The sequence below is a fragment of the Pongo abelii genome, chromosome 2, assembly GCF_028885655.2.
Source record: "Pongo abelii isolate AG06213 chromosome 2, NHGRI_mPonAbe1-v2.0_pri, whole genome shotgun sequence".
Taxonomy (NCBI): Eukaryota; Metazoa; Chordata; class Mammalia; order Primates; family Hominidae; genus Pongo; species Pongo abelii.
Window position 1 is genome coordinate 207,556,639 of NC_085928.1, and position 22,921 is coordinate 207,579,559.

At 35.0% G+C, this 22,921-nt stretch overlaps 1 protein-coding gene across 13 annotated transcripts in view; it reads right to left on the reverse strand.

The window, feature by feature from the left end:
* DLG1 (discs large MAGUK scaffold protein 1) overlaps positions 1 to 22,921 on the reverse strand; it is a 271,361-nt gene that overhangs the window by 33,335 nt on the left and 215,105 nt on the right. For 8 of the 13 annotated variants that reach the window (XM_024241212.3, XM_024241207.3, XM_024241208.3 and 5 more), the window contains 4 exons: positions 17,137 to 17,251; positions 11,795 to 11,971; positions 7,338 to 7,404; positions 2,316 to 2,415 (listed from right to left, as the gene is read on the reverse strand). In XM_024241212.3, the coding sequence (XP_024096980.1) occupies positions 2,316 to 2,415; positions 7,338 to 7,404; positions 11,795 to 11,971; positions 17,137 to 17,251 (459 nt within the window). Of the gene's footprint in view, positions 1 to 1,561; positions 1,596 to 2,315; positions 2,416 to 7,337; positions 7,405 to 11,794; positions 11,972 to 17,136; positions 17,252 to 22,921 lie in introns of all 13 variants that reach the window. The other 5 variants (XM_024241216.3, XM_024241211.3, XM_054551075.2 and 2 more) reach the window with 2 other exon arrangements.

Genomic DNA, 22,921 nt, shown 5'->3' on the forward strand with positions numbered 1-22,921 from the left:
TTCAAGGGATCTTAGGTCACTCTCCAGAAAATACAATCTTTTTCTGAATAACGTCGTCTGATAATCAGTTACCATTTTTCATATTATTTCTCTTCCAAAGTCCCAATCTTCAATCAGAACCAGAGATATAGGGTCAAGGTATAATGATCATCTATTGTAACATCAATATGGGAACCAAATTCTTCATTTAGTTTCTTTTTCTATGAGTTTCCTATGTCTCTGTTCACTTAACAGATAAGAAGTCTGTGGGTCCATTTGTTGATCCATACCACACCTCTGAAGTATGTTATCAATCTCAAATTCTATAGCATACATAAACTGTGGTAGTATGGACCAATTTTAGAGGTTTTCATTGATAATGTTCCCCAAATGTAAGGGTGTCACTAGTGATAGGACATCTGTGGCCCTTACTAAATCCTATAAAGGCACATGCAAAAATAACAAAGTGTGTCTAACAGAAAGAGCTGTACATAAACATACTGTCTTCAATCTAATACAAACTTAGATCACTATGGTTGAAATAAAAGTACCTGCAGTTTAGATTAAAATTTCAGTATAAACTTGGCATAAATCAGAAAAACGTCTTATGTAAAATTTAATGTTTATTAATGTAGGTCTTAGAAAGTTAAAAGATACTGGCTATAGGCTTAATGATCAATGAATTACAAAGAAGTTTTCAAAATGTTTAATAATCTAAATAGAAAGAACCATTTAGAAAATATTAGATTAAAAGATTACTTCTATCACTCACTGTCACCTAAAGTTACTCAGTAATGTTTGGTAAATTTTCAGTTGAGCAATTTGAAAACACACAAATTAAAAATTTTATTTGCTAAAATGGCTTCTTGCTTCATTCATTCATTCCAACATTTATTGAATGTCTTCTACATACTAGACCCTGTGTGAAGCTTTACATGAAGATTAAGTAACTAGCTAGAAAATTAAACAAGAACAGCAGCAACAAAAACCAAAAACAAAGGCAACATCTTAGCTAAAGGAAAAACACAATAGTTCTTATACTCTTGTGGTAACTTACAACTTTCTCAAAAAAAAAAAAAAGAGATACACAACTTATCCCCTCAATTAAACTGCTACTTGTGTAGTATTCTATTGTGCTTTATACTTTTATAGTAATGCTTTTCTAACACATAACCAAAATTATTTTAAATTATTTTAACAAAAAAAAGGGGAACATAAAACTCCAAGGAAGCATATTTCTACATTCTAATAACGAGGATACATTTAAAAAAATCTTAAAAGTTTTTATATTTTAAAAGTTCCTAGCAAAAGTAACTGTCATAAAAATTACAAAAAGGAAAATATAGTTATGAGCAGAGAATTTTTCAAATGACATGTGAAAAACAAAAAGAAAAACAAAAAGTTATGTATTACAGAAATAAAAGTCCCAAGCATGTGATAAACATGAAAATTCTAAAAGCAATCTAAATCATACACCTCCTTATGCCAGGAAGGCACTACCATGAATCTCAAAATGTATCTGAATAAGGTAGGTCTGCAGATGGAGGTTAAAAAATAACTTGGGAGTATTTTGATCACTTACTCAGGCCTTTTGATCCCATGTCGTCAGGGATCTCCTGTAGAGGGTAGTCCCCAGAGAGCAAGCAATAAAAAGATAATCAAAGAAAATAGTTGTCAGTAATGCATAAAATTGGTGCTACAGTAAGAGACAGTTCCAAGACCATTACAGGTACATATATCTTACAGAGCATTTTTACAGATTTCTAGAACTTTGAAATGAAGCTAGCTGCTAACTGTCATCTACCAAAAGAATGAAAGTTCTAGCATGAAGGCTGATTCAGGTACAGAAGCCAACATTTTAGACCATTTCTTGCTATTTTAAAAGTAAAATCCAGATTGTCTACATATAATGAAGAAATAGGATAAAATGTAATGATTCCAGAGAATCCAGTTATCAGACTCGCCATGTTATACCTAGAAATCAACAGGTAGCTTCTCATGTATTCATGTTCTTCCTCTAAAATATTCTTTGAATGTATAAATGTTGTGTTTTTCATAAAAATCTTTCCTTCAAATAACTGCATTTATACATATTTATATGTTCAAGTTATAAACATACAACTGAAAAATAACGTTTGCTTTAAATTAAGAATTCCTAAGGTGCCAGAAAAAGTTAAGATCGGCATACAAATTAATTTATAATTGTTAAGTTGCCCTTGAAGACAATTAGCAACCTGCTGCAGCTCTTGAAACTGTCTCCATGGTAACAACCAACTGCAGGGCAGTAGGTCCCTCTCCATTTTATTTTCAGTTGACCACTGGATCCACATACTTACGGTCAGCATCACTTGTTTCCTGCTCACTCTGGTCCTTGTTCTTGTAGAAGGGGAATTTTCGGGAAAAGAGGTTCTTTTTACGCTTGTCATTGAATGACTGCTGAAGAAGAGAAGGAGGGGCAAAACAAAGGGATGTCTACTGTCTGTGTGTACAAAGGCCCAGCCTAGCAGCTCTGTGGAAGCTGACTCCTATGACCACAGTGTGCAGTGTGTATATGATTTTTACTTTAATCTCATATAAAGTGAATTTCTACTTTTGTATAAATTCTAACATTTTGCAACTGAAAATACTTAAGAATTTCAAAGAGTGTAGTTCATTTATACCTAAAAATAAAAATGCTACTTGACAAAAAAAGGCAAATCAGTTACTACTACACTACAAACCAAGCTAACACTTGTTTATACCAATCCATATTTTTCCAGAAAAAATTTCAAGTATTAAGTGCTCTACAGCAAAAGTTATTTAATGTTACTTTGCTGCTCAATTACATTTTATTCCTTGGGAAGTAATCTTCATTTTATTTTGGCCTGACCACAGTTATTCATCTTTTTTTGTGGCTACGATGAGCTAACAGAAAAGTCATTATTTAAAAAGTAAATCAAAATGATTATGAGAAAGTTGCTAATGCTGAATATTTAAAAAACAAATACATATATATATTCTTGGAAGAGGATAAAAGGTAACTAAATGCTTACAAGCCAGAAAACGGGAAGAAAACTAAAAGGTCCATCAAGCTCAGAGTCCAGCAAGAGACATCAATGCCATCTCTTAGCCAAGCAAGAAGAGTCAGAAGTCTCCTGACCAACGTGAATGCTTCAGTACTGAAGTCTCCTGACCAATGTGAATGCTATCAGTACTGATTTCTTTATTCTTAAGTTCTACTCTACTTATTAAAAAACAGTACACATAAACAACGTAGAACCACATCCAATCATTGGCACCATGTCCTTCATAGGGAATAAAAAGTTTGGTGTCCACCAAAGCCACAAGGCAATTAAGATTCTAACAGTTCATACATAATTGTAACGTGGAGTTGAGCAGTGATTTGAGGTCTCTTATTGCACATGTTGGAAACAAGCTTTTTCTTGAATGTCTCATTTGTGCATTCGTAGATTTAAGAGCATGCAGCACAAGAACGATGAGGCTATTGAAGAGAAATAGCTGCTTTTGTCATTTCTGTGTCACAGGCATTCATGTTTTGAAGGAAACGGGCTTACCTACCAGTGACACTAAGAATTATTATTTTTTGAAGGGGGAAGGGAAAAATATAAAGCATACAATTTTTTTGTTCTGATTTTTATGAGTTTATACACATCTTAAGATGCTGTATTATTCATTATTTTGAAGTATATTGACAAGAACAGTGTGTTTTTGGCATGCCCTTATTTTAAGCATGTGATGCCAGGTGATTAAGGTGAAGCAGCCAGGTGTGGTGGCTCACATCTGTAACCCCAGCACTTTGGTAGGCCGAGGCAGGAGGATCGCTTGAGGCCAGGAATTCAAAATCAGCCTAGGCAACATGGCGAAACCCCATCTCAAAAAAAAAAAAAAAAAAATTAGCTGGGAGCAGTGGTGTGCGACTGTAGTCTCAGCTACTTGGGAGGCTGAGGCAGGAGGATCACTTGAACCCAGGAGTTTGAGGCTGCAATGAGCTATGATCACACCATTGCATTCCAACCTGGGTGATAGAGTGAGACCTTTTCTTTAAATTAAAAAAAAAAAAAAAAAAAAAAGTGAAGTAGACTAAAGTGACTTTTAGCTCAAATTCTATGACTTGAGAAGACTTATTTTGATAAAGATCTTTATAAAAACAAGGTTAAACTTTCATTTTTACCTTTTCATATAATTAATTCAGGATTAATAAGTTCACAGTTCATTAGACAAGCAGACTGTCTTGATTTCAATCTTAAAGTTTGAAGGCTCTGAGGAACTAGATAAAAGAGAACTCTAAGTAGGAGTTAAAAATTCAATGGACAGAAAAAGTATTATGGAGAAATCTGGGCTTGTAACTATTTTATAAACTGTCAAGTAGCATTATTTGAATAAAAATCTTTGTTTAAATCCAAATTTTAGAAAGGAGAAAGACGAGAAAGTGTTTTAGTAGAAAAAAATTATGGTAATCTAATTTAGGGAAAAACAATCTTTTCATTCATCAGAATCAATGGTTTTGAATTTAGCAGTAATTTTTATATCTGATATAACTGATGTGTTTTTTATAAAAGTTTATTCATCCCTCTTACTGCATCTATAGTGGTCAGAGTCAGTTTCACAGCAAACAACCAAAAGAAACATGAAGTTTAAAATGTCTGATTCTTATTATCTTTGCAGTTAGCCAAAATGAGATATCATAAAGATATCATAATATAGGACAGAGAGAAATGCTTGTTAGTTAAGAAATGTATTAGTTGTATCACATTTAATATCCTCCAGGTGAAGAACTTATTAAAAGTGAAAAAAATAGCACAAGCAACCAAGACAAAAATGTGTACGGACAACACAAAACTGAAGACTTGCTACCTCCAGTTTCTCTGTATTTTCAATCAGAAGTACTACATTTAATACTTACTGTCATTAATGCTATATCGCGAGAGACAGTGTAAGAATTGATAAAATATCATAAATTCATGATACATATATTAAATATCTAAATACATAATTTCCACATGTAGTATTTCAAAATAGCCAAATGAATGTTAGACATGTTAATGAGAAACTAAAATGCTGTAAGTCTGTAGTAAAAATAAAGTCCATAATCACTATGTAAGGAAAGGAGGAGGAGAAGTAGGAAATGGTATTATAGAAAGAAATGCAGTTCTGATCAATGGCAAGCGTATTTTTACCCCACTCAGTATCATGCATAGTTTTGGTGCTGTGTTAGAACACAGGGACTCTGTATAAAGTTGGTTACAGTCAACAAACAAGACTAAGATTTAAACACGTCGTTAATTCAGTTAACTTCTTACAGTATGAAAGAAAAGTTACAACATGCAACCTCTTTTTCAATTTATTGATGGTATATTGTACTAAATCATTTTTAAAGATATACATAAATCAAGCATAAAAAAATTCACATTTTTCAAATCCTGAGCATTTACCTGGGATTTTTCCTCTAATACAAATTTCTATTTTAATATTGTTTCAGATCACACTATATAATTTGGTATTTTTCTGAAAGCTACAAGTAAATTTTAAAGGAATTTATCATTTCTAAAAAACGGAATGTAACACATAATTTTCTCAGATTTAACTTCTTGAACCAAAGATATTTCTCATCTTTTAAATTTTAAAGCTTTAAGTCTGAGTGCTTAAGTGATACCAGAGATGTACAGAGAGTAAATTTATTTGCTGAGTTAACATTCCACATTCATTTCAAATATTATCAAAAGACTTATAAAAATTTTGTCTAGTATTAAAAAAACCCCAAACATAAAAATTGCTATAAATGGTATTTAACGTAACATGTATTCAGTTTGTTCTCCAGGCTTACTGCTAGAATATTCCACTGCAGTGAGTTCAGGATTATTAAGAATTACATCCACCAATATGGGATGAAGCCTGCACCATTTTTCTCATCTATTGACAGCCCAAGTATTTAGATGCAAGCAGAAGCACTTAAAGTGAAGGAAAAATAAATACACTTCTAAAATATATGATGAAAGAATTGATATATTTCTTTCCTTTTTTTTTGAGACAGGGTCTCACTCTGTCACCCAGGCTGGAGAGCAGTGGCATGATCATGGCTCACTACAGCCTGGACCTCCTGGGCTTAAGCAATCCTTCCACTTTAGCCACTGGAGCAGCTGGGACTACAGGTGCAAGCCATCATGCCTGGCTAATTTTTTACATATATTTTTTTTAGAGATTGGGTCTCGCTATGTTGCCTAGGCTGGTACTGAACTCCTGGACTCAAGTGATCCTCCCGCCCTGGACTCCAAAAGTGCTGGGTTACAGGAGTAAGCCACCTTGCCTAGCCTCGATATATTATTTTCTTTCTTTTTTTTTTTTTTTTGAGACAGGATCTCCTTCTGTTGCCCAGGCTGGAGTGCAGAGGTGCAATCACGGCTCACTGCAGCTTTGACCTCCGGGGCTCAAGCAATTATCTTGTCTCAGTCTCCCAAGTAGCTGAGACTATAGGCGTGTGCCACCAAGCCTGGCTAATGGATATATTTCTTGATCATCTACAAACTTCTCCTCATGACTAGCACTTTATTTCCGCCAAATAAAATTTCATATTGATTCCTACATTTAAAACATGGATTCTCTTAAGAAATTATAGCAGGAATAATGTGGGGAAAGAACCAAAAAGTTTCCAAAAATCCACTTGCAACAACTTGTAAACTTAAGATTATGACTTAGCATTTCTGAAATGCCTATTTTCTTAGCAGGGTCATTATTAAATTATCTGCCATGATTAACACTAGTAACACAAATTTCTTTTTCTTTTTTGAGACAGAGTCTCGCTCTGTCGCCCAGTCTGGAGCACAGAGGTCCGATCTGGGCTCAATGCAATCTCCGTCTACCGGGTTCAAGTGATTTTTCTGCCTCAGCCTCCTGAGTAGCTGCGATTACAGATGCCCGCCACCATGCCTGGCTAATTTTTGTATTTTTGGTAGAGACAGGGTTTCACCATGTTGGCCAGGCTGGTCTCTTAACTCCTAACCTCAGGTGATCTGCCTGACTCGGCCTCCCAAAGTGCTGGGATTACAGGCGTGAGCCACCATGCCCGGCTTAGTAACACAAATTTCTAATTGGAAATCGAACGAAGGTCAAATGCATTTCATTTATAAAAATAAGCTTGACCAAAAGTATGTTGCTAATAATATATCAAATGATAGTTTTGATAATTTGGAAGGGTCTGTGAAATGGGTGCTTTAATTTAACAAATGCTTACTTAAGTATCTACCATTGTAAAGCACCATGGCAAGAACTGATCATGATTAATTCTGATAGCAAAATCCTTTTCATTTTAACAATGTAGCTCAAACAGGAATTACGAAAATGTAGAGGTTTCAAATACTCACCCCTTTATCTCTTGTTTTAGAATTGAATTTCACTGTTTTTAATCGGGCTCGTTCTTTCTTCTCAACTCTGTCAAAGTACAGAATGTTATTTTTTAAGTTAAACCAAACATATCTAGGGGTCTTACTAGAAATAACCAGAATTGTTATTTTTATAATGGGCATTTTTATACTCTAAAACCTTTAGGAGCCATCTAGGTTTGCATCCCCAAATTAGAATTGCTGAAAAATGAAATAAAGGGCTCATTTTATTATGAAACAAAACCTGATGCTATGAAGTTATCAATACACAGTACATATGTGTATATTTTTATATGTATATTCAGTTACATAATTATATGAAAGTATGAGGCACCATTTCTGAGTTTAAAAGTTTTCCAAGTTTTGTTTAAGTATTAGCTTAGCATGAAGCACATATGCTAAAAATTAAGCTAGAGAAAGCAAATGTGGCAAAATGTTAAAAATTGGTGAAAGTGGGAGAAGGATATGTTGATGTTCACTGTATACTGCCGTTTTTGTACTTACTTTTCTATAGCTCTGAAACTTTTAACAAAAAGGTGGAATATTCAAAAATTAAGCCTAATTCTAATGATATATATGTGTGTGTGTGTGTGTAAATATATAAATAACCAGTTACAGTTATTAAAGTAAGAGTTTTAAAGTATTTTTGGAAGGATACATAAGAACTGTTAATCTTTACCCCCATGGAGGTAAAATGGGTGTTGTGAGAGGGAGTCTCTAAAGCCTTCACATCTTTTAAATTCTGAACTTTACTTATTCAAAATAGGCAAGCAAATAAAACTACAATGAAACAAATTTTTATGTAGATTGTAACACTAATGTAAATCTTGCAAAATTTCATGTAAATTAAGCTTTCATAAATTCTCCAATTTCGACATAGCAACTATGTTAGCATATAACAGAAAAGCCTACCAAAACAAGCCTATGAATAAATTTATTTTTTCCTTATTATCTATTTAGTTTTACTATGGGTACAGTAGGACCTTAGCATTCATGAATTAAAATTTTAAATTTAAGTCTTGGCGCAGTGGCTCACGTCTGTAATCCCAGCACTTTGGGAGGCCGAGGTGGGTGGATCACAAGGTCAGGAGTTCAAGACCAGCCTGGCCAACATGGTGAAACCCTGTCTCTACTAAAAATACAAAAATTAGCCGGGCGCAGTGGCGGGTGCCTGTAATCCCAGCTACTTGGGAGGCTGAGGCAGGAGAATCGCTTGAATCCAGGAAGTGGAGGTTGCAGCGAGCCAACATCATACCATTGCACTCCAGCCTGGGCGAAAGAGCAAGACTCCATCCCCCACCCCAAACAACAAAAAATTAAAACTCATGATTTTTACTATTCAAGAATAATTCTGAGGCTCCATGACCTGAATAATTTATAATCTTGCCTAGGTGCTTATCAACAGCACCACAAACAGCATTTAGTGGGTGAGCATTTACAACTCAACTTTGTTTTCTAATCATTATTTTGTTTAGTACATAGTTCAGCAACTTAAATTGTCTATATTTGTAAATATTATTCCTGAAAGCCAAGAATTGTAGGAATTACAATTCCCATGTTATTTTAGAAGAGGTCAGAAAGAGAGTTCTATTTAAGAAAAGGTAAGTTTTGAATACATTAAAGAATGAAATGGCATTAATTAGTTGTGGTTTCTTACTGTATTTTACGGGAGTAAGATTATATTCTGCAATGCTACTCATGAATTTGGAAATTGGCAGAGGTCTCAAGATATCTTTCTTACATTATTGCTTGCTTTAAAACACAATCTTATAGAATTTTTGTACAAAATGAAAAAAAAAAAATCTCTCCAGTGAAGCCAACAGTGTTTATTATTGGGTGTAGGCACAGAAAGCCTTTGCAAGGTATGAGACTCCAAGAGCCAAGACAATTTTTAGGAGCTCTGACCTTGATATTTAAGATGTAAGGTTTCTACTGACTCAACAAGGCATAGAGGAAGCATTTCCGAATTTAAAGCAGACTATGTTCTATTTCTGGAAAAAAGTTATGCTGATTGCTGCATTGCTAAAAGAGGATTTGTCATCAACTGGAAGATCTAGCCAAATAGTTGGATCATGCTAAATATATGGATACAGCCAACAGCAGTTATAAGCCCAAAAATCATAATTATAAATATTGATTATAATAATATTACTTTTCAACTTCTACAAACAGGTAAATAAATAAAGGTCTGGAAACAGTTACAAAATAGGTATAAATCCAACTAATAAGAAAAAGATAAGTTTATTACAGCATAATCGACTTAAAATGAATTAACTAGTTATAATAACATTTCTGTATTATCTCATTAACTATTTTTGCTGGCTATCTTACTACTACTACTTTAAAAAGCTCTTAAAGAAGAACTTCTAGACAATGATTTGGATGAAGCAGATCTCATAAATAAGCTATCTTGGGGGAATTCTGAAATGACATTTTAACACCCTCCCCACAAAAGTAGAGACATTCAACAGCACTTCATAGGCCTTAGAAAGGGTCCTCTAAGCTGGGACCATCCTTTGCAAAGAGGGCCTGTCCTTAACTACTTTTGCTATGTGGTAAGTATGCACCCATGAATCACTAAAATGAATCATTAGGGCTGGGTGCAGTGGCTCACAGCTGTCATCCCAGAGCTGTGGGAGGCTGGGGTGAGAAAACTGCTTGAGGCCAAGAGTTTAAGACTTGCCTGGGCAACATAGCTAGAACCCATCTCCACAAAAAAACAAAAACAAAAAACTTAGCTGGGTGCAGTGACACGCGCCTGGAGTCCCAGCTACTAGCTGAGGTCGGGGGATAGCTTGAGCCCAGGAGTCTGAGGTTCAGTGAGCTATGATCATGTCACTGCACTCCAGCCTGGGTGACAGAGCAAGACCCTGTCTCTTAAAAAAATCAATCAATCTACCTACCTACCTATCGACCTATATATAATCATTAAAAGCAAAGAGAAAGGACCAGTGAACTGCAGCAATATGTGTAATTTAAGCGAGGAAAAAGAGGAGTGAAGCGCGTTACCAGATATTCCCAAAAATGCTGGCATGAAGGAAGAAATTCATGCCACCAAAACACAAAATTTAAGTCCTCTTATTTATCTACATCAACCACAGACACTTTCAGTTTTCTCTTCACTGGTATAGCTAAATGGCACGCTGACTTAATATATACTTATTTTGTTTTCAGCAACTAGTAGCTTTAGATAAATTTCTGCTTGGAGGCATCACTTTTTTTTTTTTTTTTTGAGTCAAGAGTCTTGCTCTGTTGCCCAGGCTGGAGTGCAATGGCACAATTTCGGCTCACTGCAACCTCCACCTCCTGGGTTCAAGCAATTATCCTGCCTCAGTAATCCCAAGTAGCTGGGATTACAGGCGCCCGCCACCACACTCAGCTAATTTTTGTATTTTTAGTAGAGATGGGGTTTCACCATACTGGCCAGGCTGGTCTCAAACTCCTGACCTCGTGATCCACCCGCCTTGGCCTCCTAAAGTGCTGGGATTACAGGTGTGAGCCACTGCACCTGGCCCATATTTTCTAGTTATGTCACTGGTTACAATTCCATTTGAATAAAATTACATGGCTGTGAAACACAACATAAAAAACTGAGCATAAAATCATTTTAGTAAAATAAATTTATTTTTTCAGTTCTGGTGATTATTTTTAATTGTGTGTGTGTATATATATACATATTTAGACAGAGTCTTCCTCTGTCTCCCAGGCTGGAGTGCAGTGGTGCAATCTCAGGTCACTGCAACTTCGGCCTCCTGAGTTCAAGCAATTCTCCTGCCTAAGCCTCCCGAGCAGCTGGGACTACAGGCGTGCGCCTCCATGCCCAGATAATTTTTGTATTTTTAGTAGAGACAGGGTTTCACCATGTTGGCCAGGCTCGTCTTGAACTCCTGACCTCAAGTGATCCACCCGCCTCAGCCTCCCAAAAGTGCTGGGATTACAGGCATGAGCCACCGCGCCCAGCCTAATTGTATATATTTAAGTTGTACAACTTAATGATTATATATATACTGTGAAATAATCACTACAGTCAATCTAATTAACATATCCATTACCTCACCTGGTTACCTTTTTTTTGGGTGGTAAGAACACTTAGGACCGACCCTCTTAGCAAATTTCAAGTACAGTACTATTACCTATAGTTGCCATGCTTACATGTTAGAGGTCCAGAACTCACTCATCTTGCATCATGGGAACTTTGTATCTCCTCATTTCCCCATCCTCCTAACCCCTGGTAACCACCATTCTTCTCTGTATGACTTCGACTACTTTAGATTTCACATAAAAATGTGATCATACGATTTTTGTCTTTCTGTGTCTGGCTTTTTTCAATTAGAATAATGCATTCCAGGTCCATCCATGTTGTCACAAATTAAAAGAAATTTAAAAGAACATCAGTTATTTATGTTGCCTCACATTCAAGTGGTAAGAAACAGACATACCTGCGTTTACTGGGAATCACTCCGACCTCATCGCTCTCACCATCTGGTGTAACCTGCCTGGCTTGCCACCATTCATCATCAGAAGCATTAATAACATGCAGGATATCTCCAAATTTGAAGTTCAATCCCTGACTGGGAAGGCCACTGTCTTTAGTCTTGTCATAATCAAAAAGCGCTCTAGAGTCAGAAGAAAAAAAGTCATAATCACTTGTTATAATGATATTAATCAACATATCATAGGGTTCTGAAAGTATACAAAGTATGTGTAAATATACATAGGGTTCTGAAAGTATATGTAATTTGGGTAATTAAATATATCATAGTAGGCCAAATAATGCCCAGTTCAATTCTGCACTACATACAAGATGAGACAAAAAAGAAACAGCAAAATCAACTTGTTATGAAAATACTGTATTATCTGTTTCTTTCAATATCACAAGACAAATTTTAAAAACGCTCTTGGATTGTAATCCAATGGCAAGTTATATTGAATTCTAAAATAAAGAGAAATCCAGAGAGTTTGAAATTAATAAACAGAAAGTATTAAGATACATTCTTCTCTTTACTTTGATTAGATACACATAGGAAAACAAATTCCTTGATAAATTTGATTTATTAGTTGTGGATTGTAAGACTAGATCAACATAGTGACTATTATGTCAGTTAATTATTCCTTCCATTTGTTCACAATACTAGAGTTGATAGGGTTTTCAGAGTCAATAACAATGATGAACACTAATTACAGATGACTTTATCAGCTGCCAAATATTTTGGAAAAAGTAATAATTTAATACAGTAATTGCAAAGTGTTAAGAATATTTTAAAATTTGATAAAAAGAAAATACTGTGTCCTATCACTTGATTAATTAATGTACAATATTTAAATAAATCAAATTCTTAAGTCCAAATAAGCTCTCTCAAGAGTGTAAGAAAGGATCACAGCAATTACATTTATAATATAATTTATTCATTCTTTTGTTCTAATTTGGCAACTGGAAATTAGGATGAAAATCATAATCTTTTTCACACTACCCAACATTTAAGAACCTAGCTCTTCAAGTAAAAACTCAAGAGGGGTGGAATTACTTGATGGCTAAATAAATAAACTAGTAGTTAACGGTTTTTCAAATGAGTTCTTTCAAGTCTTTTCATGGGGCTAAAGGTGTTAGGGAAGCAGGGGGAATCGTTAAGTAGGAAGGCTCACTTAAACATACATTCAAACATAGAGAAGATGAGGGCACAAATAAGCATAATAGAAAATAGAAAATAAAGTGCCTTAAGAGGTAGTACAAATGTCAAGACATTCAGAAAAGGAAAATACTAACTTCTTACATTATTATAAAAATTCATCTTTTGAATCACAAAATATAACTGTATTATTGAACAACAAAGGAAATCACCCACAATCTCTACTTATGTTATCATTTTAACATTCTCTTTTAATATATTTGATTCATAAAAAAGAAGCCCATGGAATACATGTGAGTTATTAATCATAAGAGTGCAATGAACATCTGTTCACCTACTATCCAACCTAAGACTACACACAAAACCTTTATCAGTAATTCACATTCACCTGTGTATATTCCCTCTGATCCTGATTCCCTTGGATCAAGAGTTAACCACTATTAGAATGTAACTATCATTCTTAATGTTTGTTATTTCTTTGACTCATTCTTTTTTGGCTGGTTTGGTTTTATCATATAATATGCGAGTGACTAAAAGATATAATGTATGTTTTTGCTTGTTTCAGAGCTCTATAAAGAGGTAGTTTTTTGTAGCCTTTTTTTTTTTGGCTTTTGAAATTAGAAATACATTAACTAAAAAAACCCCACAAGACTCAGGTGTGCTGGTGTGTGCCTGTAGTCCCAGCTACTTGGGACGTTAAGGTGTGAGGATCCCTTGAGGCCAGGAGTCCAAGACAAGCTTAGCCAACAGGGCAAGACCCCATCTCAAAAAGAACCACGAGGCTTCTGATTATAGCAGACTGCGTCTATTTCTTCTCCATCCTGACTCATTAAAATGACAATAAGAAAAATACAGAAGAGAGAAGACAACAGGGGAAGAGAGATTTTAACACATTTTTGGATGATGTTAATTAAATTTAGCAGAAAGAAAGAAGCTATAAATTGAGTGGCAGCAGACAGGGTTATAGAAACAAATTTTATTCCATAAGAATCCTGGAGATGGTCATAAATTAGAAGTGTACAGTAGTACCAAGGTAGGCAGGGATAAGTTACTGTACTAAAAACAGAAGGTAGAAACACTGTATGTAGCACTTAGACCACCCCCACCAAAGTTCCTTTTCCCATTCCCCAAACCCACAGAAGACCAGTGGTTTAGTCTCCAGAGAAATTGAATTTGAGGAGCTGTATACTCTGAAACTTGGTGGAGAAGGGGAAGGTGGCTGGACTGAAATGGATGAAAATGAAATTCTAGCAACTTGGTTTATACTATTGGCAGGAGACAGGGATTCTTCTCTAGGGATATTTAATTATACCCAAGAACAGAATGACGTGGGACAGGAGAGAAAATGTAAGAGCCAATTTATCCCCCCCTTTACCCCACTGTCTTCTAGTTAAATCCATTATCTTCATTTCTCTATTCATAAGAATGGAAAACAATGAAAGGAACACTGGATATTTAAAGAATGCCTTATATAAAACACTAAAGAAAAAACCCTCAAGAAAATAGGATAGCTAGAAAAAAGGAATACAGAGAAAGCAAAGAGCAAAAAGCAGAAGAAAATCTCAGAGACACACCAGATTATGTCCACGAAAGAAATGGAAGATGAGGGAGCTCCTGGAAAATAAAACAGGATATATCATTCCCTCCCCCCACATTCCAAATTCTTTACTGGGGAGAAGGCAAAATAAAGTCATTTCAGACATGCTAAGACTCAAAAGGTACCTCCCACACACCTTTTCGCAGGAATTTACTGGAGGATGTGCTCTAGGAAGATTAACTGAGAAAGAAGAAAATGTGGCATCTAGGAAACATGTGACATAGTAGACAGCCAAAGGAAATAGAATAATGGCAAAGGGAAGTCCCAGCTGAGAGCTACACAGCAAGTTTACAGAGGAACTAGTCTAGACTGGAGCATAAAGATGGAAAAAACCTGAACTATCAGACCGTATGTGTGACCATATGTTTTCATCATGTGAAAAACTCTACAGTGGTTACTGGAAGATACAGAAAGATATTTAGTAGTTAAGTATATGAAAAATTAATCAAATAAAATGCAAGACAATTATTAAGTTCAGGAAAAATGAAGGGTTGCAGAAGAAAGGAGGCAGCTCATAGGGTACCACTCGACTAAGTCATGACTCATGACAGCTATTACATAGTCACATGACTCTAAATGCTATTAGTTTTATTAACAGAGATAGGCTATGTTTGGGTGATGGTGATGAGACTGAATGAGTGGTTTGGTACTACAGAGAAAAGTTCTCATCTACCATGGTCGTAAGGCTAATGCACAAAACTGGTAAAGTAGAAGATAGCAGTATATGCATGTTATTTAGAAATACAGAGGTGAAGGCTTCATATTTAGAAATAAGGAGGTGAAGAAAGTTTGCTAGGAAAATGGAGGATGCTTGTTTCTGGAGAATGAAACTAGGGGCTGGTGCAGGTGACAGTTATTTTTCATTATAAGTCTTTAGATAATATATGATTTAAAAAAATAGAAGCTGGGCACAGTGGCTCATGCCTGTAATGCCAGCACTTGGGAGGCCAAGGTGGGTGAGGCCCGTGAAGTCAGGAGTTCGAGACCAGCCTGGCAAACATGGTGAAACCCCATCTCTACTAAAAACACAAAAATTAGCCAGGCATGGTGGCATGTGCCTACAGTCCCAGCTACCTGGGGGACTGAGGTGGACGGATCGCTTGAACCCAGGAGGTTGAGGCTACAGTGAGCTGAGATTGCGCCACTGCACTTCAGCCTGGGTGACAAAGTGAGACCCTGTCTTAAAAAAAAAAAAAGAAAGAAAATAGAGCATTACTTCTCTAAAAATAACAAGTGAAGATTCACTAAATGTACCGAAAATAAATATAACCTATTATGTTTTGATTTTCATGCCTTTGTAAATATTTAATCAAGTACAAATAAAAGGCAACACCTATTAATTACACTAAAATTAGGAAATGTAGATAAGCAAAAAAAAGAAAATGTAAAAAAGAGAGTAGAAAAATCCATGTTCTTCCTTCTTCGATGTATTTGTATATATAAAATACTTTTAATGACTTTGGAACACAAGAGTTTAATGAGTACTGCTAGAATTGGCGAAGGGAAAAAAAAATCTGATGCATTTAAGATTCCCACATCATTGGTAGGGTTATAAGTACCAAAGAACTTACAGCAAAAGACAAAAGGAACAGAAAGAAGAAAGTGAGAAAAGTTTCCTTTCATGATGTATCAGAGTAAGATTATGTGAAGACAGTAAGTCATATCATATGTAAACAAGTATAGAGTACCTGTTTGTGTGTATAGATATACATGTGTCTAGGATACATGTTTATATATGTAACACCTCTCTCATCAGAAGGATAAATGAAATGTATTAGGAACAGGTCCCCCAACAGAATCAGGAGGACTGAGATGATAATTTATAAAGAATGGTTCAGATTACTTACAGTGCTAATGTTATAGTAACAGTATAATAAAGTTATCAGTTAAAGTTCTACTAAAAGTATACAGAATACAAATACATTCGGATTTGTTTTAAATCTTATAAGCCAACAAAATGAAAAAAAAAGAAACACCCCAGTTTATATACTAATATCACCTATTTATTAGACCTATGTTGCCACTTAACCTTTATATATTATAGGAAAATAACATATTTGCCTTCTCCCAAGTGCTTAAAAAATACATGTAGAAATTTTCCAAATATGCATTATTTACTGAGGCTATTCACATTTTAAATTATTATTTACATATGCCTCCTTTGCTACTATGGAAATTGCCAGGTAATTAAATGTTACTTGAATGGAAAATATATTAGAAAAGGAGAGAGGTTAAATCTAAGTGTTAAATATGATATTATCAAGCCTGTAGTCACTACTAACACATCAATCTGAAAACAATTTCTGGTCCACAGAAATTTCTTCCTTTATCATATCATTATCGTTCAAGGATTACATAACTTTCATTAATAAAGTTATTAATACAATATTCCAATTCTTGAAAGACACACTGTCAGAGAGAATCAATAATAAAAAACAACACTGATTGGCAATATATTTTCTTATGGTAAAACTAAGTAAGTTATAGTGAAAAATACAAAATAATTTACAGCATAACTAATTAAGATTTGCCATAATTAGAAGTAAAAAAAATTTACCTGACATAGAGGGATCGCTTCTGGCTAGTTCGAAGAGAACCTGACCCTGAACTAATACTACTATTCATCATCTGCTCCCGTAAATCATGTATTTTAGCTTCAAAACGACTGTATTCTGATGGAAGAAAAAGAGAAATAAATTGATATATTTTCAAAAAATAAGTTATTTGAAGATAACGTGTTAAATATGTAAACTGTCCTATAATTGAATAAATGTAGTTAGAACCTTAAAACAGTAATATGCGAAAGATTTTGCCCAACATAGAAATTTCAAAAAAAAATTACTAATAACCTAAATGTACCATAAATTAGAATTGGCTAAGTCAGAATTTTTCTACATGCTCTTTTAAAGTTTATACCACATTTAATCAATGAAATGACAATTTCCATGCATCAGACAGCAGTAATATTATATTACTGTTGAATTTAAGTGTAAATTTTAAAAATCAGGATTTATTCTAATTTTTATATTAAGGAAGAAACCTATAATAATAATTAATACACTAGATGCTTTGATTATTGACTTTTTCCCCTTGAGACAATCAGTTCATTTTATATACTTCAATATGGAACTTGTGCAGGGTCAACATTAAAGGGAAAAATATGTCTTAAACAAGTGATAAACAAAATTTATTTTAACTGATTTTAAAATTTATAAATTATCAAAATTCAAGACACAAAAGCAATCTGAAATAATATTCGTGAATATTTTTATTTAAAATATTTTTTATACAAAAATATGATTTTGAAAATGGACTATTTAAAGCTACATATTAAAAACTACTAAATCTATTAATAACAAAAGTTTAAGCACCTTTTAAAAAATATTGCAGCTACATGGTTATAAACACGTATCTTTTTTTCCCCTCTATTTATAACAAACAAATTGCAGACAACGAGGTCATTTCAAATCTGAGTTTCTTATAAAGCCTGTCTTATAGTAACAACTTCTCTGGGATTTTGTATAGGTTAAGATGACAGAGTAAGAGTAAGCATGATTATTGTTGACTTACTCTTTCTTTCACCATAATCATCGACTTCGTTTTATGGATAATAAGCTCAACTGAAGCAACAATTCATCAAAAAGCTTAGAAACATTTAAAATTCCACATTAATAATAAAATATTTTACTATCCTTTCAAAATTATAACAAAACACTTAAAATAAAAACATAAATAGCCTTAATAGTAGAATGTATCCATCATAATTAAATAAATATCAATCCATGGCAAGTTGTCTTTGGTACGTGTAGAAACAGCTAAACTATAGACTGATGAATGGAGATAATAAAAATATATCATGAGTTTATACTGGTTTTTCTAATGAAAAATTAGGACCATTGGGTTTTTACTTAATCTCTTCTATTTTAGCGTTGTATCTGCTTTCTTGGATATGAGTAATTCTGGTTCTCAAGATAGTGGAGATAGCAGAATAAAAGTACCGGCATCATGACTTAACTTGTTTTATCCAATATTACATTTACAACAGTGAAATTACACCACCAACACTACTACCATGATATGATTACTGTAAACAGTTAACTATTTCCTGTAGCTTTTAATCTTTAGGCTACAGCTAGAGATGTATGGGTGAATTATTGTTTTCTTTTTTTATTTTTAGAGACAGGGTCCTGCTCTGTTGCCCAGGCTGGACTGCAGTGGCACAATCATAGTTCACTGCAGGCTTGAGCTCCTGGGCTCAAGCAATCCTGCCTCAGCCTTCTGAGTAGCTGAGACCATAATGTGCACCAACATGCTTGGCTAATTTTTTAAAAATTATTTTTGGCAGAGATGGCATCTTGCTGTGTTGTCCAGGCTGTTCTTGAACTCCTGGCCTCAAGCAATCCTCTCGCTGTGGCCTCTCACAGCTCTGGGATCACAAGTGTGAGCCACTGTACCTGGCCAATTACCATTTTAAAATCACTTGGAATAGTTCCTCCCTGAGCATTACTGTTGCCAAGCGGATACACATTTAGATTCATTTGTACTTTATTTTCAACTTCCATCTGCCTTTAAAATTTTTCATTGATTTTATAAGTAGGTAAAATAACTCCACAGTCAAATCCATAAAACACAGGTATTTAAAAGTCCAGCTTCTATCCCTTTTTCTCATCCTGCTCTGTCCTGATCCTTATATGTAAACAATCTAAAGATACCCACAAACACGCAAATACATTTACATTTATTCCATATTTTTATATCTGTATATATGTGTGTATATATACACACAAACATCACAAACATAATATATTTCTCTTTTTTTTTTTTTTCAGACGGAGTTTCGCTCTGTTGCCAGGCTGGAGTGCAGTGGCGTGATCTTGGCTCACTGCAACCTCCGCCTTCCGGGTTCAAGTGATTCTCCTGCCTCAGCCTCCCAAGGAGCTGGGACTATAGACATGCACTACCACGCCCAGCTAATTTTTGCATTTTTAATAGAGACGGGGTTTCACCATGTTGGCCAGGATGGTATCGATCTCTTGACCTCGTGATTTGCCTGCCTCGGCCTCCCAAAGTGCTGGGATTACCCACTGTGCCCAGCCAACATTTCTCTTCTTTCTTAAACAGTAGAATACACATTTCCCTGCTTTGCTTTTTTCACTTAATAGTAAGTATATCCAGAAGATCACTGCACAATATAGAAAGATGTCATTCACGCTTTTTTTTTTTTTTAACAGCAATATGCAGTCCTTTGTTTTTAACCTTTACTTCTTTGTTGTAGGTATGACTCTTATATACTGCACAGGGTTAAATTCTGCTTTATTAGCAAGCCTGAAAATTGTCTGCTGTTATGAATTAACTTTTGATATAACTGAAATTGTTCTCAGTTCTATTCTTACCATCCTGTCTTATTTATTCAAGCTTTTAACATAAATAAACCAGTGGCAGATTATATTTTCCAAAGATGCCCGCATCCCACATGCTCTTGTACACTGTGACCTTGCAATTTCGCCATCGAGAGGTGGAATCTAATTCCCCTCTCCTGGAATCTGGGCTAGTGCTTTGGGTCATTTGTATACCAAAAAATGTGAAAGTAATCCCATATGACTTTCAAGGTCAGATGAGAAGAGGCCATGAAGCTTTTGCCTGGTTCTTCTGCAATGCTTGTTCAGTGGAAGCCAGATACCATGTAACAAGACCGTTCTAAAACCACCATACTGCAGAGGTCACATGATGGTGCTCTGAGCCCAAACTTCCAGCCAGTACCACCAACACGTAAGACAAAGAGAACAAAGCCAAACTGGGCCCTCCAAAGCAGCTCATTTGCCACCTAAGTCCCACTAAGTGACCTCAGTTGATGCCAAAAGGAAAACAAGAACCATCTGGCCAGAATCCTGCCTGAATTGCTAATCTACAAAACCTATTAAAAGGCTGTTTTAACCTATTAAGCTTGGGGTAGTATCTCATGAAGCAACAGTAACCGGAGCACAGTCTCACTATATGGTTTGTTCTTTTAAGTGTGTGTAACAATTCAGACACGGTTGTCGTTTTGTTCTAATGGCAAACTTTTGTTTGGCTTTTGTCTTTTGGTCTCCCCCTACAAGCAATCTTCCCAGATCTGACTGGAAATACTATCCTTTTATATCCAGTTAAAAACTTTTAAGCAATTAGGAGGCTTATTCTGTTTTCATATTATCCTCAAATTCTGCCCCCATTTTCTAATAATTGTACCTTATCAAAATCGTCAGAGCATATAGCTTTTTCATATTATATACTCTCTTCCTTATAATCATCTTCATTAATGCTAACACCAGTCCTTATGTCAGTATCCCTCCTCCTATCATTTTGGATGTCTGAAGGTTGTTCTCTCCCCCCAAGTGTTTATACGAACACTGTCACTCTAATTATTTGTTGATACATTTGATTCCAGTTTTTATATGTGAAAGTCTGTTTGATTCAGCTTCTTCCTTTATTGAGTATGTTCACTCCATTGTCTTCTATAAACTGAGAACAACGGAATTTTCTTTTTTTGCTGGGGGAGGGAAGTGGAATTCCAGATATTTTTTTCCTTTAAATCCTAATCATTTTATTATGGCATTTTGATACGTAGTTTGAAATAACTTTTTTAATTTTAGAAAAGATTTCTTGTTTATGCATTTTCTAGCATTGTTTTGGATTTCTTCCTAGGAGACTCCTATTACATGCATGTTGAATATTCTTTGCCTACCTTCTATATCTGTCACTTTCAAATCTTTTGTTTCTTTCTAATTTTTTTTAAAGACTAAAGCAATCACAAACTGTTTTTCCTGAACCATTTGACAGCAATTTGCCTTCTTGATGTCTCATCATCCCTGAATACTTCTGTGTGTATTTCCTACAGATATTTTCCTATATAACTACAAAACCATCAAAAGTAACATTAATACATTACTACCATCTAATGCTCGGATCCCTACGAAGAGTCACCAATAATGTTCTTTATAGCAAAAGGATCCAATTCAAAATCATTTGTTGCATTTAGTTGTCACGTCTTTTTAGATCTTTGAGTCACAGCAGTTTCTCAGTGTTTCCTTGACTTTGTGACCTTAATACTGTTGGAGATTACAAGTCAATTGTTTTGTAGAGTATCTCTCAATTTGGGTTTGCCTGAAGTTTCCACACAATTAGACTGAAGTTATCTAACTTTGGCAGGAATATCACAGATGTTACGTTCTACCCAATACATCTGTATCAGGTGGTACACAACTTTGATTTGTCCCATCACCAATGTAACTTTAATTGCTTGATTAAAGTTGTGTCTGCCAGGTTTCTCTAAAGTTACTTTTCCCTTTTGCAAATAAATTACTGAAACTGTGTACAAGTCTCCATTCTCATCAAACTTTCAATTAATCCATTTATTTATATGAGTAAAAACTCAGTATTTTCTACTTTATTCAGTGGGTTATAATCTCCTATTATTATCACCAACTGAATGCTGAAATTGTTCCTGATTTGGCCAGTGAGAGTCCCTTGAAGTTAGATTCTGGGTCCATCTGACATGTCTCCAACATTCCTTGAGTACTTGCTTGTTTTCTGGCAAAGGATATTACAGAACAATCTAGCATTTTCTTTGCCTGACTCCTGGGGAACCTGCCATTTGTCAAAAAAGCCTTAGTAATTTCAGTGGGGAATAATATTTGCAAGGCAAGATCTGGATGCTAGGTGCTCACTGCTCTTGGGGTGACACTAGGCTCAGGCCCTCTCAGTGGGCAGAGCCAGGGAAAATAACATACACACAGATACATACACACTGACGTCGATATTTATGTTTACATCTGTATCAATGGAAAACCATCCCTTCAAACCAATTTCTTCAATTCTAATCCAGTATTACAGGATTCATATTTAAGTTTTCTTCCTTTCCATATTCGTAACTCTCTTCTCAACAGTGAAAATTATGAATAACAATAACCTAACATATATATTAATTTGGTCAATCTCAATTTGATCAGCCATCCGCTTCCCCGACTGGGCTCTGAGCATTCCCATATATGCTTTCCTCACCAGCCCTCAGGCTCTGACTTCTGAAACCAAGGCATTACCCTGCGTGGAAGCCAACCTCATGGGTAAGTCCAATGGGCCACCGAAAATCTCCTAAACCTCTCCAGACGTGAAGTGTAGATTAAACTATTTTTCTCTGCTCTGCCTAATGGCTTTAGGACTAAATTGATCAAGTTGTAGAAAGAGAAGGTCTATTTTTGCTTTAAAAATTTTTCTTCTTTTTCACCTTCTTGGTTTAAGGACGTATGTCTCTTCTAGTCAAATTTAGTTTTTAAAACAATGTCTTTATTTCTACTAATTTTCTGAGT